The sequence below is a fragment of the Syngnathoides biaculeatus genome, chromosome 15, assembly GCF_019802595.1.
Source record: "Syngnathoides biaculeatus isolate LvHL_M chromosome 15, ASM1980259v1, whole genome shotgun sequence".
Taxonomy (NCBI): domain Eukaryota; kingdom Metazoa; phylum Chordata; class Actinopteri; order Syngnathiformes; family Syngnathidae; genus Syngnathoides; species Syngnathoides biaculeatus.
Genome location: NC_084654.1, coordinates 22,223,769 through 22,241,440, shown reverse-complemented (window position 1 = coordinate 22,241,440; position 17,672 = coordinate 22,223,769). Strand labels below are relative to the sequence as shown.

At 47.7% G+C, this 17,672-nt stretch overlaps 3 protein-coding genes across 12 annotated transcripts; 1 reads left to right on the top strand and 2 right to left on the bottom strand.

The window, feature by feature from the left end:
* Window positions 1–105: 105 nt before the first annotated feature.
* Window positions 106–2,837, bottom strand: ddo (D-aspartate oxidase). Its single transcript, XM_061844503.1, has 5 exons — window positions 2,719–2,837; window positions 2,324–2,484; window positions 2,127–2,235; window positions 1,856–2,032; window positions 106–862 (listed from the first exon to the last, which is right to left on the bottom strand). Exons 1-5 carry the CDS (start codon window positions 2,745–2,747, stop codon window positions 301–303), a joined length of 1,038 nt encoding a protein of 345 aa, XP_061700487.1. The 5' UTR covers window positions 2,748–2,837; the 3' UTR covers window positions 106–300.
* On the top strand, window positions 1,915–13,591 carry zbtb24 (zinc finger and BTB domain containing 24). 10 transcript variants are annotated; one of them, XR_009798519.1, is made up of 10 exons: window positions 2,766–2,896; window positions 4,317–5,026; window positions 5,429–5,596; window positions 5,681–5,764; window positions 6,815–6,898; window positions 7,124–7,205; window positions 7,966–8,203; window positions 9,142–9,569; window positions 13,122–13,346; window positions 13,454–13,571. XR_009798519.1 is itself a non-coding variant. In XM_061844493.1 (9 exons), exons 2-8 carry the CDS (start codon window positions 4,336–4,338, stop codon window positions 9,538–9,540), a joined length of 1,746 nt encoding a protein of 581 aa, XP_061700477.1. In that variant the 5' UTR covers window positions 2,766–2,896; window positions 4,317–4,335; the 3' UTR covers window positions 9,541–9,569; window positions 13,454–13,591. The 10 variants fall into 10 exon arrangements, 9 of the variants coding, with proteins under 9 accessions (XP_061700481.1, XP_061700475.1, XP_061700477.1 ...); XM_061844493.1 differs by lacking the exon at window positions 13,122–13,346 and having other exon boundaries at window positions 13,454–13,591; XM_061844494.1 differs by lacking the exon at window positions 13,454–13,571 and having other exon boundaries at window positions 13,122–13,435.
* foxo3a (forkhead box O3A) lies at window positions 13,486–17,619 on the bottom strand. The gene is made up of 2 exons (XM_061844498.1): window positions 16,386–17,619; window positions 13,486–14,661 (listed from the first exon to the last, which is right to left on the bottom strand). Exons 1-2 carry the CDS (start codon window positions 16,890–16,892, stop codon window positions 13,486–13,488), a joined length of 1,683 nt encoding a protein of 560 aa, XP_061700482.1. The 5' UTR covers window positions 16,893–17,619.
* Between the last annotated feature and the right edge of the window lie 53 nt (window positions 17,620–17,672).

Below are 17,672 nucleotides of genomic sequence, written 5' to 3'. Positions count from 1 at the left end.
GGATTCACTGTGGAGTTTGCATGTTCTCCCCGTGCCTGCGTGGGTTTCCCCCGGGTACTCCGGTTTCCTCCCACCTCCCAAAAACACGCAACATGAATTGGACACTCTAAATTGCCGCTTGGGGTGATTGTGAATGCGGTTGTTGTCTGTCTCGATATGCCCTGCGATTGGCTGGCGACCGGTTCAGGGTGTACCTCGCCCCGCTCGTGGACAGCTGGGATTGGGCCGCGACCCTTTTGAGGTTAAGCGGCTAAAAAAATGGATGGATGGATGGATGGTTTAAAGGCAGTGGAAGGAAGATCACAGTTTGGCGTGCGGGTGCGTTTCCTGAAGGCAGCGCCTGACCAGCCCGGCGGCGTCCGCCGCCGTCCCCCAGGCTAGGGAGACGCCCCAGCCTCCGTGACCGTAGTTGTGCACCACATGCGCCCCGCGGCCGTCGCCCAATCGGGTCGCCTCCCTCTCCACTCTGGGGTTCCTCCTGCCGGGCCTGAGCCCGACCCACTCCCCCAGCAGCCTCCCCCGACGCAGGGACGGCTCCAGCCGGAAGCAGCGCTCCAGGATGCCCTCCGTGTCGGCGGGGTCCGGCCCCAGGCGCCAGTCTCCGTCTTGCCGGGTGCCGCCCAGAGTGACGGAGCGGGAGCCGGGATAGACGTACGTCTTCCCGTCCCCGTCGCGGATGAAGTGCTGCAGCCAGGGGGCGTCCGCTTTCAGGACCTGGCCCCGGATCGGGTACACCCCGTCGTCCCTCGCGAGCTCCTTGGATCCCAGGCTTGAGCAGTTGACGATGACGTCGTAGTCCGGGCTCAACTCCTCGAGACCCGACACTTTCCTCTGCTCCACTTTACCGCCGGCTTTCGTGAATCTGGACATGAAACGATTCCGAGAGGAGTTCCGAAAAGAAAAAAAGTCAATCAAAATATTGTGAGGGGGAAAAAAATGAATGGAAAAAAAAAGAAAAAATACCAGAAAATAATGAAAACATTTTGAAAAAAAAAAAAATTTTTTTTAATTTAATTGATCTGTTTTCCATAGCTAAGATAAGGGGGGCAAAAATGAATAAAAAAAATGGGAAAAAAATACAACAAAACAGGATGGGTATAGAAATATTTAAAAAGGGTCAGAAAATTTTGGAAAAAATAATATTAAGTTTCCTCTCCTCCACTTTACCACCGGCTTTCGTGAATCTGGACATAAAACAATTCCGAGAGGAGTTCTGAAGAGAAAAGTGAATCAAAATATTAGGAGGGAAAAAAATGTACAACCAATTAAAAAAAGGAAAAAATACTAGAAAATCATGAAAACATTTGGGAAAAAAAAACATTTAAAAATTTAATTGATCTGTTTTCCATAGCTAAGATAAGGGGGGGAAAAAAGTCCCAACAAAACGGGATGGGTATAGAAATATTTAAAGAGGGTCAGAAAATTTTGGAAAAAATAATATTAACTTTCCTCTGCTCCACCTTACCACCGACTTTTATGAATCTGGACATAAAACAATTCCGAAAAGAGTTCAGAAGAAAAAAAGTGAATCAAAATATTAGGAGGGAAAAAAAATGTACAACCAATTAAAAAAAAAAATAATAATGAAAAATACCAGAAAATAGTAAAAACATTTGAAAAAAAACCCACTTTAAAAATTGATTTATCCAGAGCATGTCATCATTAAGATAAGAAAAAAAGTAAAAATTGGGGAAAAAATCCAACAAAACATGATGGGGATAGAAATATTTAAAAAATGTCAGAAAATGTGGAAAAAAATAGCAATTTCGCTTTAAATCCATCCATTTTTCTCTCGTACTTTTCCCGTTTCTGAAAACAATTGTGAGCGTTGTGGGGCGGGGTGAAGACGGCGGACCTGTTGCGGAGCCACGGCAGGTAGCCGGAGCACTCGCACTTGATGGTGGTGAAGGCCTGGCCGAACGCGTACTCGGGAAAGCGGCGCAGCTCGCGTTCGCTCAGGAAGCGGAAGCCGAACACCAAATCCCACCAGTAGGGCCTCTTGTCGCCGGGGGGCTCCTTAAAGATTTGGCAGCTGGAAGGGATCCACGAGGAAAGGTGACGTCAGCGTCTAAAAGCGTAAATCGATCCGATCCGGTCGTTATTAAAAAAATGAACGAACGTATTACCCGGAGGTGAGCAACACTCCCGCCTCGGGTCCGTCTTGGGACTGCGCAATCGCCAGGAGGTGGTCGAAGCTGTCCCGGAACCAGCGTCGTTGGCGTTCCAAGGGAATATCTAGTACAAAAAGAAGGTATACAGGTGGTGAATTATGTAAACACCACATATTCCTCATTATTGAAAATGGCACCGCTTCGTTGCCCACCTGGAAACTGGCCCACGAGCAGGATCCCGGCGGCCCCGTCGCTGGTGGTGTCCGGGCTGAACTTGTCGGCCAGCAGGGTGACGGAGCACCGGGGAAGACCCTCGGCCACCTGCACGGCCGTGGAGAAGCCCACCACGCCCGCGCCCACCACCGCCACCTTCCTGGACAGGAATGTATCATGTTATAATTAAGTGACCATTTTCAACGTTTTTTTTTTTTTTTATTTGACAGGTTTATGATAAGTGTCCTGGTTGCGCGTCGCTCGCACGTCGCGCCCTTGACTTTTGTTCCTATGATAATTATTACGCACGGTCCTCCGTGCAGGTGCGAGCAACGGACCAATTTTTAACAACAAAAACGAAATGTTTGTAAACACTTGTGCAAATATAACGAACCAGCTTTTCTGTTGCGTCTTGACGTCCATCGTCGACGTCAAATTTAATCGAAATATAATTTGTTCTCATACGCGTTTCGATCCGCTCTGCGTGTAAATCGGGTCATTCGGAGATCTCGTCAGAGCCTAGGTCTCGCGATAGTTCTTTCGACCGACTTGTTCCGGTTAGCACGAACACGGTAAGGTCCTAACAGCTCACTATCGCTTTATTATGCGACGGGGCTTTTTTAAACAAATGTGCTGCAAATCTTTGGTCAGTTTTTCTTCATTTACTTAAGTCACCGTTTCGTTTCAATTTTGTTGCGCCGATACAGAGCAAACAGACGTTTTCTTAAAGGCATACACATACAGCATGTGTTTATGGGAGGGCTAACCGGAAAAGTTGCACGTTGGTGTTTGAGCTGCAAACACCTTTTGAGAACGTTATCAACGTTCATAACTGCTAAAAATTATTTTGATATAATTCCCCCCAGTTGTTCTTAGTCGAATCCTCATCAAAATAGTTGTAAGTAATTCAAACGACTACTGTAAAGCTACGTAGAACTAAATATACTCTTATTAAAAGTTTAATTTTGTCGGACAGCGATTATTTAAATGAGGAAAATGCTATTTGCGACCAATTACCGTGTTTTGTGCAAAATAATATTTTATTAAACTATATCTTGACGTGACGTGAAAGAGAAAATCGTGATGCTAGTTTAACTTTTCTTTTTTTAATTTGTAAAATATTTATCATATATTTTTATCGTATTTATTTTGCAAAAATCAGATTAGGGGCAAAATGTATATATGTTAAGCGATTTCATCTTTTTATAATTGTGGTTTCACTGAAACGCGCCGGAAAGTAGCAATGTGGTGCTAACTGGGTAGCTACCTGAGTGGCTAGCCGCTAGCCTAAAATTGTAGCTCACCCGTTGAGCTGCAAATCACGCCCAAAACTCACGATGACATTGTTTATTCATTTCATGAATTAGAAAGTCCAGTACTCAAATGAAATCCACAACTTGAGGTGCACTTTCCACCTCCATTTTCCAAGCCGCTTATCCTTACAAGGGTTCACAGGAGTGATGCGGCCTATCCCAGCTAACTTTCATGATTGGAAACTAGCAGCAGTCAGAAGATTACACCGTAATACTTTTGCCAACACATGTAAGGTATTTTTTTCAAATCGTAAGATGTTCTTTGTATGTTCCATGTTCATAAAATCAGGCATTTAACAGTTTTGTGGTAAATTTCCTTCGCTTGTATCGAGCCTTTCTACCATCAAAGCGCTTTAACGCTGTTTCTTCCGTCACGTAGTGATGATCCAACTCGGGCCCAAGTCGTTTTTAACTCAATTATTGGGGTGAATCTAGTCGTTACATACCTTAAATAAAGCATAATCTTATTGAACATGACATAGTCTGACTTGTCTCGAAGGGGCAAAATCAGGACAAAAATTATCTTTATGTGTGTACCAATTCACTTGGCCACACCCCTTAAAGGCATTATCCCACAAAACGTCTTCAAAGCCACAACTTTTGCAGTCATAGCAATTTTTTTTTGTATTTAATAGTCACCGCAGGCGTGCCCCACTAATGTGTTTTGAATTCTTTTTAGCATCGCTCCGTTGAGGAAGATGACGCTGACGGCCTCGTCTTCCTCGCACAAGACGAGCATCCTGACAAAATTGGCGCGCCTCAGGAAGTGCGACGTGCTGTGTGACGTCACCCTGCTGGCGGAGGGCGAGCGCTTCCGGGCGCACAAGGCCCTGCTGGCGGCGAGCAGCGACTACTTCTCGCAGCTCTTCACCGCCGACGGCGCGGACACCTACCGGCTGGACGGCGTGGCGGCGGCCGTGTGCGGGAAGGCGCTGGAGTTCATCTACAGCGCCCGGGTGTGCGTCGAGGAGGGCGCCGGCGAGGAGCTCCTGGCCGCGGCTCGGCTGCTGCAGGTGGACGACCTCGTCGGGGCGCTGCAGGACACCGCGCGACGCAAGAGAGGGCGGGGCAAGAAGCGCCTGCTGGTCAGGAAGCGGAGGAAGAAGAGTCCCTCGCGTGACGACCGCGCCGACGAGCGGCGGGACGTAGCTGACGGCAGTCGAGGGGGAGAACAGCCCGGTCGCCCGGAGAGACGCAAGATCACGCCGCCTGCCAAGTACGACGCCTATAAGGTGGGCGGGGACGCGCCAGGGGGTGGAGGGGAAGGGGCGGAGCCGGCAACGAGGGGCAGGAAGAGAAAGTACCCCAACGCCGAGGCCAGGTGCCACGACTGTGGCAAGGGCTTCAAAAACCACCTCTTCCTGAAGATCCACCGGCGCACGCACACAGGTGACCTCCAGCCTCGCTAAAAACATTTTCATAAGAAAAAAAAAAAAAAAAAAACACTCGAAAATATTTTATGTACTTTATAAAATTATGAGGGAACCACGTCATTCAATGTTATGTAAAGATTTGCCTGAGTTTTTGTTTCGATTCAATGGAGATTGTGCTACTCCTTCTGCTGTGCCCAACATGGCCACCGGGGGACCGAAAAAACTCATAGGTTGGGTCGCTCGTATCTCAAGGCAGTGAGCAAGGCAGCAATTTGGCAGACGGAAAAATTCAATTCGTTTTTGTTTTTTTGTAAGCCACTGTCAAACTAAACATCAAACAAAGAGAATCACACGTGTTTAAATCCCCCACATGACTTTGCCTGCGGAAATCTCCCCCTCAACCTCCCGCCCAATGCAGGAGAGAAGCCGTTTTCCTGCCAGGAGTGCGGCGCGGCGTTCACGCAGAAGCACACGCTGGTGGTGCACCGGCGCAAGCACACCGGCGAGACGCCGTTTGTGTGCAGCGTTTGCTCCAAAGCCCTCGCCACCAAGCACAGCCTGCTGGAACACATGAACCTCCACCAAGGTGATCCGGTGTCGTTTACATCCGTTTACCCCCCCCCCCCCCAGGTGCGGATGTGGCTCATGGTACGGCCGTTTTGTCCCGTAGAAAACAAGTCGTTCGGCTGCGACAAATGTGAGAAGAGTTTCAGTCAGAGGAGGCAGCTGAAAAGTCATTACAGAGTCCACACAGGTCAGATGGAACCAAGTGTGTGTGTCCGTGTGTACTTTCATTTTATTATACAAAGTATTTAAACTATACACACATTTCTTCTATGCAGTTTATTATCAGGAAAAGCTAAAAAAAAATGCTTTAAAAAGCCAAATTTTGTTAGGCTTGGAACGCATTATTTCTTTTTCCATTGATTGTAATGGGAAATGTCGATTCGGTTTTTGAACAAATCACCTTCTGGAACGGATCGTGGTCGAGAACCGAGCTTGTACTGTACCACCTAAAAAAAGACTTCCCAGTGTTCCAAGTACATCCGTCACAGCCAACTTAAATATACTGAAGCGTAGTAGGCCAAAGTGTTCATCAAAAATAATCATCTTTAATCCTCAAAAGTATATTTGATAATATTGTAAGGCAGTGTAACATAACATCAACATTGCGCTGTAATAAAGGAAAAATACCGACATACCTAAGTGATTTACGTTATGATTCAATTCATATGTATTGCACATATATTTTAAAAATATATGTACCCTAAAAAAAGTTTGAATGCCAATAGAAAAAAGGTAAAAGGCAATTATTTTGCAATTAAGGGTTAAATACAACTGAACTGTACTTAAGTGCACTTACCAAATATCCCATACCGTCAACTCTGACTGTCAACATGTCATTATCCGAGCCGCTTATCCTCACAAGGGTTGCGGGAAAGCCGGAGACTACCCCAGCTAACTTCGGGTGAAAGGCGGACTACGCCCTGAACTGGTCGCCAGTCATATCACACTTTTGAGACTCGCTGTTCTAGGTCTTACCAATTAGTCACTTTTATTAATCAACAATTAAAATTGTTTGTTTTTTTTTTTGGGGGGGGGGACGAAGATTTTATTTCATTGATTTTTTTTTTTTTTTTTAATTTATTTATTGTGATGGGCTGGCAACCAGTTCAGGGTGTACCCCGCCTCCTTCCCGTTGACAGCTCGGATATGCTCCAGCACGCCCCGCGACCCTTGTGAGGATAAGCGGCTAAGAAGATGGATTTTTTTTCTCTCATTGTTACGTGTGCATTCATCATAGGAAAATCACTTCCAGAGTGCGCTCAGTGTCAGCGCAAGTTTTTGGATACGGCCCAGTTGAAGAAGCACCTGCGCACTCACACAGGTAAAATTCCCGACCAATCGCCACCGCGCGTGACGTCACATGATATCACAAAGATATTGTTACCGGGAGTATGTATTTAGTCGGTGGCTGTTGGGAGTGCTGGAACGGATTAATGGCGTTTCCATTCACTTCAATGGGTGAAGATGATTTGAGATGAGATGAGGGGGGGGGGTGCACTTGATTGTGGGTCCACTTTCCTCCTGAATGTTCCGGTTGCCGTGGCAGGTGAAAAGCCGTTCACGTGCGAGATCTGCGGGAAGTGTTTTTCCGTCAAGAGCACCTTGCAGACGCACATCCGCATACACAGGTGAGAAGACAACCGACCCGGCAAAAGTTTGGTAGCGTCCGTGTCCAACTCGCTAACGATAGCTCAAGTTCTGTTTACCGTCCCATTTGCGGTCTTTTAGTCCGCAGTTGGCTGCAGCGCTCCATTTTCCTGCCGCCCAGCGATAAAATAAGTCTACTTGTTTTCCTCTAGGGGGCGTCGTTCCGCGTGGTGCGTTCGCTGCAGCAGGTTTTTACAGTTTCCTATGGGAGGGTCTCTGTGGGACGACCTCATATTTTTAAAATAGGGGAAAAAAACGTAATCATTCTTTTTTTTTTTTTTAATTAAATAATTGGTAAATTATAAGTATCATTACAATGAAGCGTGTGTTTTCTTGTCATGTCATTATCCAAGCTGCCTATCCTCACAAGGGTTGTGGGAAAGCTGGAGCTTATCCAAGCTAGCTTCGGATGAAAGGCAGACTACATTCTGCACTGGTCGCCAGTTTTTTTTTTTTTTACAAATGAACATGCACTTTTGTCCCCTTTTAAAAAAACAAAACAAAAACGGGTGCCGACCCCTCATTCAGATCTGGATCTTCCAGTTTTGTACTCCGCAGTCTCTGCTTGGCCCCGTCTGGCCTCAGTCTCCCTTCGGATAAAACGGGCCCCTCGTCCTCCTCCGTTGTTGATGTTTGTACTCGAGTCTCCAGACTCTCGTGATGCGTTCAGTGCTGCGCTGTTTTCTTAGTTTTACACCCGCAGTACCGAGTAATGAGAAAATGTCCCGCGCGGTCCCTCAGAGGCGAGAAGCCGTACGGCTGCAGCGTGTGCGACAAGTCCTTTTCGGACAGCAGCGCCCGCCGCCGCCACGTGGCCTCGCACTCGGGCAGGAGGCCCTACAACTGCTCGGCCTGCGGCCTCTCCTTCACGCGCCTCGACAACCTGAAGACGCACATCAACAGCCACGACAAGGAGAAGGTGTCGCCGCCGCCGCAGCCGGAGGACCAACGCGGCGGCGGCGCCGGCGGCGGCCTGCAGGTTTTTGCTACATTGCATAAAATAGTAGTTCGCAAATGTTTTATTTTCAAAGTACCACCTCAGAAAAGAGTGTGGCAAGCCGAAGAATGAGATATTTAATATTACTGTAAATCCCGGCCTACAGAGACGCACCTGATTATAAGCCTCACCCAGGAAATACCATTTGGTACAGACATACGCCGCAGCTGTGTAAAAGCCGCAAGTGCCCACATTGAAACCCACGTTCAAACATGAGATATTTACAAAAAAAGACGGTACACAGAGTTTAACGCTAGCGCGGCACTAACGCTGGCGCTAACGCTAACAGGGCCGGTTAAAATAAAACTTGTCAGTAAATATCACTGAGAAACACCAGTAACACAGCAGCAACATGCTAGCACAGCGCTCACTGGGCCGGTAAAAGTCACTTCCTCGGCACATATATTCCACATGTCTCACTCGTACGAGTGCCCCCTTGCGGCCGTTAGAAAAAAAATGCGCAAATTAGCCGCATCACCCCATAGACCGCGGGGTTGATAAGCGTGTGAAAAAAGTTGCAGCTTGTAGGTGGAAAATTACTGGAGTGTAAGCCTCTGTAACATGCACAATTTGAATGGTAACAGAAAATAGAAAAAAAAATCAATTAAAATTAAAAGTATCTATCTGTTAAGCTAGCTAAATTATATGATAAATTATGTTTTTCATAAAGAACAATATTTGCGAGAGCCATTAAAATTTACATCACAAAAATATTGTACATAGGAGGGCTGGAACGGATTAATGCCATTTCCACTCGTTTCAATGAGAAAAGATAATTTGAGATTGTACTGTATTGAATGAGCTGAAGTTGGAAATGAACAAAACTCGTGAAAAAAGACAAAAGCAATCATTACATAAATGTAAAATAATGGAGCCCGCTTTGTGAAGTAAACGTTGTGCGCTACTAAAACTCCGACCAGGTCCAGAAGTATCAGCTGGCTGCGGGCCCGGAGCAGGAGATCCAGCTTCTGGTGACCGGGGACAACATCAGCCTAGCCGCGGGTCAGGCGCAGGAGATCGGCTTGGTCATGCCTCAGATCGCGACGTTCGGTACGCCGGAGGAGGCTCAGGCCGCGCCGCGGGCCGAGCCCGCGCACGTCATCGCCCTCAGCAAGGAGGCCGCGGAGAACCTGCACGCGGCGAACGGGCCGGGCCAGGGGCCGGCGAAGCCGCACGGCCGGGACGGCCACGCGGACCAGCCCGTCTCCGTCGTCGACCGGATCTCCGGCCGCCGCTTCCACGGACACACCTTCCAGATCCAGGCCGGGACCGTCTCCTGCCTCTACACCGCCGCCGGACCGCCACCGTTGCAGGGCTGAGCTCGGCTCGGCCCGGCAGCACAGAACCGGTAAACAACACTCCTGCCGTTCATTTAAAAAAAAAAAAAAAAAACAAATGCGGCAGACAAAAATAGTTTAAATAAAGTTCATTCAAAGGGCGACACCGAGCTGTTGTAATTTTTATTTTTTTTAAACAACATTTCAGCTTCCTCGTTTGCAGTGCGTCGCGTCGGGGGCAGTTGACGGGATCAGAGGTTTGGGGGTGCTGGGATTCATTTTATTGGGGGGGGTGGTTGATATTTCGATATGTAAAAACAAGATGCCAAAGAAATGTGCAAATTCGGCAGTTTACAACTCACTAAAATGGCGGACTTTTGCCGACATCTGACAAGAAAAAAAACACACACGGGTGAGCTAACGTTAAGCTAATTTTGTCTTTCCGAGATGATTATTTCAGCACATAGGCTTTAAACTCTACTTAATTTTTTATTGAACATATAGAAACAAGTAATTTGACAATAATTTATGCCAAATCAACTTTTTTTTTTGGCTACTTTTTCCACTCTGTAGCATTAGCAGCGCTCGTAAACTAGCTTCATGCTCTCCAACTCGCATGAAAACGTTTGGCAAATGTAGTTAAAAAAAAAATGAACACCATAGACGACGCAGTAACAGCAGACATTTTTCAAATCGATGATAATATATTCACTTCTTACTTAAAAGAAAAACAGAATGCTTGTTTTTATTTCAATGGTCTCTGGGAAGTCTTAATTTCGGTTTGTTTGCTCTTGAACACAACAATATCATTTAAAATATTCAAATATTGAACTGCCCCGGTCTTGCCGTGCCCTTAAGCGCTACCATGGCAACGGCAAACTAAGCTACATTTTATAAATGCGTAAAAAAAAAAAAAAAAAAGATCAGCGGCAGTCCCCTTAGATACAGAGGACCTATTGGCTGGGACCTCAGAGCCGAGGAGCCAATAGGAGACAGCCAAAGCCGGGCCTACCCGGAAGCATGCGATTCCTTTTTTCAGCGGAATTTCATTTTCATTTTTTACACACACCCGAAAGACATTCGCTAGAGTGAAGGCTTTATTTACATTTCTTTTCTTTTTTTTGTTTTGTTCTTGCGCCAGAAAGAGAAGCGGGCTGACGTCATCGCACACAAATGATTTCACACTTCAAATACTATCATTAGAAAATGGCGCTAAACTTTAAAAAGGGATTTAAAAACAAGGTGTCACATGACTGGTGCAAAAAAAGAACAAAATTTAAAATGCACAAAAAACTCAAGTGCCCTTATTGTAGCCTGGCTCCTTCCACTCTGTACACTTTTTAGGTGTGCGCGCAGAAACATTTGGCAATATTTTCAAATTGTGTGATCTTAAAAGGGGTTAGAATGGCTCTGAAGATACCGGCCCCCGTCACAAGGTGGCAGCACCTACTGTGGTGTTGATTTAAAAGGCGGGAGGTGCCTTTGCTAATACCCCACCCTCCTATTTTCATATTTATAGCACCAAAAGTCACCAAAACAGACAGTGGAAATATTGCAAAGTGTCCTCTGTAGGCTGCCGTTACACTGCAACTTTTCATCGCGTTGTTTGGCGAGTTTCTCTACAAGAGAGAGGAAAAAAATAACGAGCAATATCACAGAATTAAAGAATAGCTTATACGTCTCCTGTTGTTTAGTTTGGTCTGGACTGCACATCTCGTCAAGTTATTGATCGACGTACAGCGATTAACAAACATAATAGATCAGTACCCAATGTAAAGTTCAATATTGCAGGAACAGTCAGATGAAGTTCAAGTGACAACACTGTAATAATATTGCAAGAATAAAACTGGAAATCCATGCAGGGGGGGAAGAAAAAAAATCCTAATTTTACAATGTCAGTCATTAAATTACGGGAATAAAGGAGCAATATTATTTTAAAAAAAAAAAGCAGACTTGAAAAAAAAAAACTTTTACGAGACGAGTCTTAAGTGATCGTGAAAGTCAAATTAACTCGTATGAAGGTTTAAAATTATTACAACAAAGGGATGTGAAAAAAAAATGCCATATTTACAAGAGTAAAATTGTAAAATAATGTGGAAAAAGCCAAAATTGTGGGGAAAAAAGTTGCGTGAAAAACTTTCAATTTTCTGTGAAAAAACTCATGAGAATAAAGCCAATACGATGAATGAAATTTGTATATTAAAATTGGGGTAATAATATTTGGATTTAGCGGGGGGGGGGGGGAATCACCATGAGGAATAAAGGTGCGATACAACAAGAAAAAAAATTATTGTGAGAATAAAGCAAAGTTGTTGAATCACAATATTAGTGAAATAAAAATTGGGATAATACCCAAATTGTTATAAATCCTAATTTTATGAAAATATTTTTGCAATATTACGGTAGTAAAGGTGCAATATAAATGGAAAAAAAATCTTAAGATGAGAAAAATATAAATTTAAGGTGGGGGGTAAGCAAAATTTTCCGGGAAAGGTCTTAACGATGTGATGGGAATAAAAGTGCAATACCGCAATAAAAAAAAAAAAAAAAAAAGTCAGAAAATGAATGTTTACAATATGTGAACGTGAGTCGTTGCTGTAGTTCCGATAAAGTACAACGTGGCTTCGGTACGGAAATGCGAATTAATCCCGACCCGTCGTCGTGGTGACCGTGGCAGATGAACCGCATTTTACTTGGAGTGATTAGATCGCATCGTGACTAAATTATTATATTTTTCGCGTGTAAAGCAGGCGCAGTCCCGAAGAACTCTCGTCGTGTTGCATCTTAGTGGTACGCGAATGCTAATTGCGTCGTAATCGAGAGTTTCAGTTTTGACGTACCTTCAAAGGGGACAGAGTTTGTTTTGTTTACCCCCCCCACCCCCTCCCCACATTGATGGTCCGGCCAAAGTTCCAGTGGCTCATTTTGGCTGAAAAGGGCCAAAGGTAAGCAGAGCTGCAGTGTTAGCACACATTAGCCTTATCTAACAGTGTTAGCAGGATTAGCTTCTGATAGCGTCCTTATGATGTTTGGCAAAATTGTCGACGCGAGTGTGACTGCGGGGTTATTTGGGTTTGGCCACGTCGTCCGCCACAACTGCTAACGTTACGTACGCGACGCTAATGGTTTGGTGGGTTCACTAGCGCTGAATGCGATCTCCACGTGGGCACGTGGTTGGCAAGGCGACGGAAATCCCAGTTGTGATGTAAACGCAGTCTACAGCGCGCTAACCGCGTCATTGACGCTAAACGTCGCACACCGGCGAGCGCGTCAATGTTATCCTGTTTCTAATGACCAAAAATACGCGCAGAAATAAAGCACACAATGTAGCTGTACACGTTGATATTTGGTATGCATCAACTTTTCGTTCTAGCCTCTCATCAAAGACAAAACATAAATAAAGATGTCAAGTATCATTTTTTTTAATTTGTTTTTTGTGGTGTAAACGGGGTCTCGGTCCCGGTTTGGCAAAAAAAAAAATGTCGACGCGAGAGAACGTAATAATCTTCCCTGAGACAAACGCAACTTTTTTTTTTCTTTTGTTCCTGTCCCGGTATGAAACTGATGTACACATCGCTCAGGTTCAATTATGTTTTTTTTTTTTTTTGTATGTGTGACTTCAGAGAACAAGACCCAAAACCTTTAAGTGCGGCGGCGGACCAAGCAAAAGAAAAACCGAAGCGATCGGCGTTACGGCGATCATTTCGTCGTTTAAAAAAAAAAAAAAAAAAGAGTCAGGGTCTCGTTTCTCTGTCGGACTTCAAAGTCCTCAGGAGCCAGATCAGACAAATTAGTCCATTTGATCCGGAGTCAACATCCGCACATCTGATCCGGTTTAACGCATTGAGGTCTGTGGCCAGCTGGTCTTGTTTCTTTACTGTCACACCTCAAATTAACCAGGATGGCAAAAATAATAATACGACGCCAACACTTGAACACTTTCTTCTCCCGCTAGCGGAGTCTCGTTCCCGCCGCGTCCCGAGCGCCTCAGCTCTGGACCCAGCTCTGCGCCGACGTCCGCTTGAACCCCCCCGGGGGGACGTTGGCGTTGTGGGCGGCGTCAAAGCTCAGGTCCAGGCAGTCGGCGTCCATCAGCTCGTTGCGGATGATGGAGTCCATGTCGCATTCCAGGCCGCCATTGAACACCTCCAGGTCCAGGTCGGCGGCGGGGAAGCGGTCCTGGCCGGGCAAGGCCGGGGATCCCTTGGCGGGAGACTTGAGGCCGTTTCCGCCGGGGACGGTCGGGACCTGCGCCTGCACGTTGGCGGGGGGGGGGACGTGGTCTTTGCGCAGAAGCAGCGCGTTGCGGCGGGAGTTCTGCAGCGCCACGGCGGTGCTGGCCTGCGACATGAGCGGGTCGGACTGGGTGAGCAGGACGTTGCCGGAGTCCAGGCTGAGGAGGTCCTGCAGGGTCAGGTGTGCGGCGCAGGAGAAGGTGGTCTGCTTGTTCTCCTGGATGGTCTGCATGGGCGGCTGGCGCAGGCTGGCGATGGACGGCGGGCTGAAAAGCGGGTTGGGGACGTAGCTGCCGACGGGGCTGCCGAAGGTGAAGACGGCCCCCCCCTGGCCTTTGTCGTCGTCGTCCTCGGCGGGAGGAGGCTGCTGCGACGCCATCACGCCCATGTTGTCGAGCAGGTCGTCCATCAGGTCGTCTGCCAGCCCGTCGTTGAGGTTCATGGTGCCGGCCAGGTCGGAGAGGCCGGCGGGCCCCGCCGACGGCGACACACTGCTGGGGCTGGAGTACAGCATGGGGGACAGCGGCGAGTCGTCCACGGGCACCTCGTCCAGTTCCAGGTTGGCCAGGATGGGCGACAGCCGCCCGCTCAGCGTGCTGGCGTTGGAGTTGGTGCGCGAGCGGAAGTCGGTCCAGGCGTCCAGCTCGTCGCTGCTGCGCGACGTGGGGCTGCCCGTCCACTTGGAGAGGCTGGACGAGCTCTCGGAGCTGCCGTCCTGGGCGGCCTGCAGCGAGGCTTTCTTCTTGGTGGCGCGACCCCGGGCGCCCTTCATGTACTTGCTGTTGTCCATGGAGACGGCGCGCCGGCGCGGCGCCTTGCCGCCTTTGCCGCCGTCCGGGTTGACCATCCACCACGAGCTCTTCCCCGTGCCTTCGTTCTGGACCTTCACGAAGCGGCTGTGCAGGGACAGGTTGTGCCGGATGGAGTTCTGCGGAGGAAAGGCGAGTTTATTTCCATTCCTATATTTACAAAGCAAAAAGTGAAATAACAGGAAGCACGTACCTCGGGTCAAAAGTTTCCAACATGCGGCAAAATCACTCTTTTTGAAATATGTATGTCTTAAATCAGGTTCAGCGTCAATAATGCCGCGATTCCCGACCAGGTTCTTCGGAAGAACAAAACAAAACCTCGAGAGGAACCGGAAAAGTCGCAAAATAGAGCGAGCAGATGATTCCGTTCGTCACGTTTTTCGCGTAACTCCACCTGGAATCCGTGCTTCGAAAATTGCGGAACCCGGGGGGAAAAAAACGAGACCGCGCAGTCGTTCCTCCAAGAAAAGTTCCCAGGAGTCGACCCTGGTGCCCCCGCGTGCGCACTGCAGGATTACAAAAATCTATCCCCGTCACAAATACACAAATCTCGCAAAGCTCTCATCAGACTTGATTTCGCGACAGATGAATTGGTTTTCCCAAGCAGGGCCGTAATCCTTCAACGTCATACGTGAAGCGTTTGGGTGGGGGGGTCGGGGGGGGGGGTATACGTTCAATCTGGATATGTCCGCAAAACAAACGTAGCCGAAATGTTAGCCGGAAGCACTCACACACGCTAAAATTTCAATTAAAAAAAAGAAATGATGTTACACAGTCTGCACTAACAAAAAGCACAGTAGCTAAAAAAAAAATATGTTAAGAATGGCAAAACAAAAAAACAAAACCCAACAAACTACACAAATGATATGACATAATTTCTCATCTTCCCATAAAGCAGATGTATCTTTGTCATGGCTGCTTTTCGTTTATACTCTCACAATTTCTGTTAAACGGAGGTGAAATTGTCATCCACAAAACTTGTGATATATTTAGCCAAATATGTAAATAAGAGGCACGGTGGGTCAGCATTGGCCTCACAGTTCTGAAGTCCCGGTCTGAACCCGGACCCGCCTGTGTGGAGTTTGCACGTTCTCCGGGCACTCCGGTTTCCTCCCACTTCCCAAATTGCCCCTAGGTGTGATTGTGAGTGTGGTTGTTTGCCTCTACGTGCCCTGCGATTGGCTGGCGAGCAGTTCAGGGTGTGCCCCGCCTCCTGCCCGTGGACAACTGTGATCGGCTCCAGCACTCCCCGCGACCCTTGTGAGGATAAGCGGGTAAGAAAATGGACGGATGGATGTTTATTAAAGATATTTTTGGAGGTGGAACAGATTAATCCTATTTCCATTGATTTCAATGGGGAAAGTTGATTTGAGTTGGATGTATTTTTGTATTCATTTTTATGAGCGTTTTGTTGAAAATGGATGGATGTATTGTATTCAACTGAATATTGGGATTGCAGTTCTAACATGTAGTGAGAGTGACGTGCTTCACTTCTTTTGTGTTTGACCAACGCTCGTGAGGATAAGCGGTAAGGAAAATGGATGGCTGGAGAGTGTTCCGCAGAACTTTGAGAGAAAAATGCATCAAATAACTTTTTGTAATGCAGCTAAAACACAAATTGCAGAAAAAATGATAAAGCTTCACATTTGTTAACTTACATAAAAGTGTAGCTTTTTAAAATATAAATTTGTAAATAAAATAATAAAAAATGCCGAAAGCCCCCAGTGAATAATTTTTGACTATAATTGACTCCCCCTCTCCCCAATTTTAGTTTTGCCTATCAATGTGGCGGCGTTGCAGGTGCGCGCCGCGGTGACGTCCGGAACGTCCGGAGCTCGCTGACCTTCCACCCGGCCGAGCTGTTGCTGTCTCCCTTGTCCTTGAAGTAGGGCACCGAGCGGACCATCCAGTCGTAGATCTGCGACAAGGTGAGCCTCTTCTCGGGGGACGACTCGATGGCCTGCGTGATGAGGTCCGCGTACGAGTAGTTGCCCCAGGCGTTCCGGCGGGCCGACGACTTCCGCAGCTGTTGCGAAGCCGGGGCGGCCGCCGCCGTCGCCAGTTGCGCCGGCGACGGCGAGCCGTCCGCGGCCTCCGAAGCTACCCGGAGGCCGGAGGGAGCGCGCGCGCTCAGCGCGAGAGTCCCGGCGCTCTCCCGGGGCGCACCTCCGCCTCCTCCCTCCTCGTCGTCGTCGTCATCTTCTTCGGGGATGACATCAGCGTCGCTGGCCCCCGGTTTGCCCGCAGCGCCGAGCTCCGGACGGGGCAGCGGCCAAGTGCAAGAGCGCGGCCGCTTCTGGGGCTCGAAGTCCGGGTCGATCTCCACGTTCGGCTCTCTGGCCTCGGCCATGTCGCGGTGGGCGATGAGCGGGTCGGGAAGTCACTCGGGTCGCATTCCATCAATGTGTGGGGTGGTGCAGTGGAGGGTGGGGGTGGCTCGGGTGCCGTCTATTTGCTGGAATGCGGGTTAAGCGGACATCCTCGCGGCGGCTTTTCCTCGTCGACCCGGGAGAGGAAGGGGGTGATCTCCGCCTGGCGTTCCTCCGCGAGCCCCTCGAAGCATTTAACACGTCACTCCGCTGCCATTTTGACCATTTCCTCGTGCATCTTCACCGCTGCACCTCCTCCTTCCCGCGGAAATACACGGCCCCCGACTCAGGCGCACTTCGCCTCCACGACGACGTTTGCACATGCAAAACGTTCGCGAAGCGACACAATCTTCTTCTTCTTCTTCCTCCTCCTGCTGCTGCTGCTGCGTCTCCTCTTCTTCCTCGTCCTCCTCTTCTGCGCTGCTCCGACAAAAAAAAAAAAGAGCACAGTATGGAGCAGTGACGTCACTCACTAGCTCCCCATGGGGATGCCCAGCAGGGTGCACATCATATTTAAAAAAAATAAATAAAAAAAAGAGAGGAAAAATGGCAGCTATCACTATTAAACGGATTGGGCTTTTTTTACTATTATTTTTTTTTTTTACACAAAGTAACACCTAAAAGTACTCTATTGTAAATGTTTTTAATATTCCGAATGAATGGAGTACATCACGTAGATTTCAATACAGAATACCTGAAACCAAGATTCCACCAGATGTCGCCAAAGTGTCATCGGTTAGCAAAAAGTACGGCAAATTAAA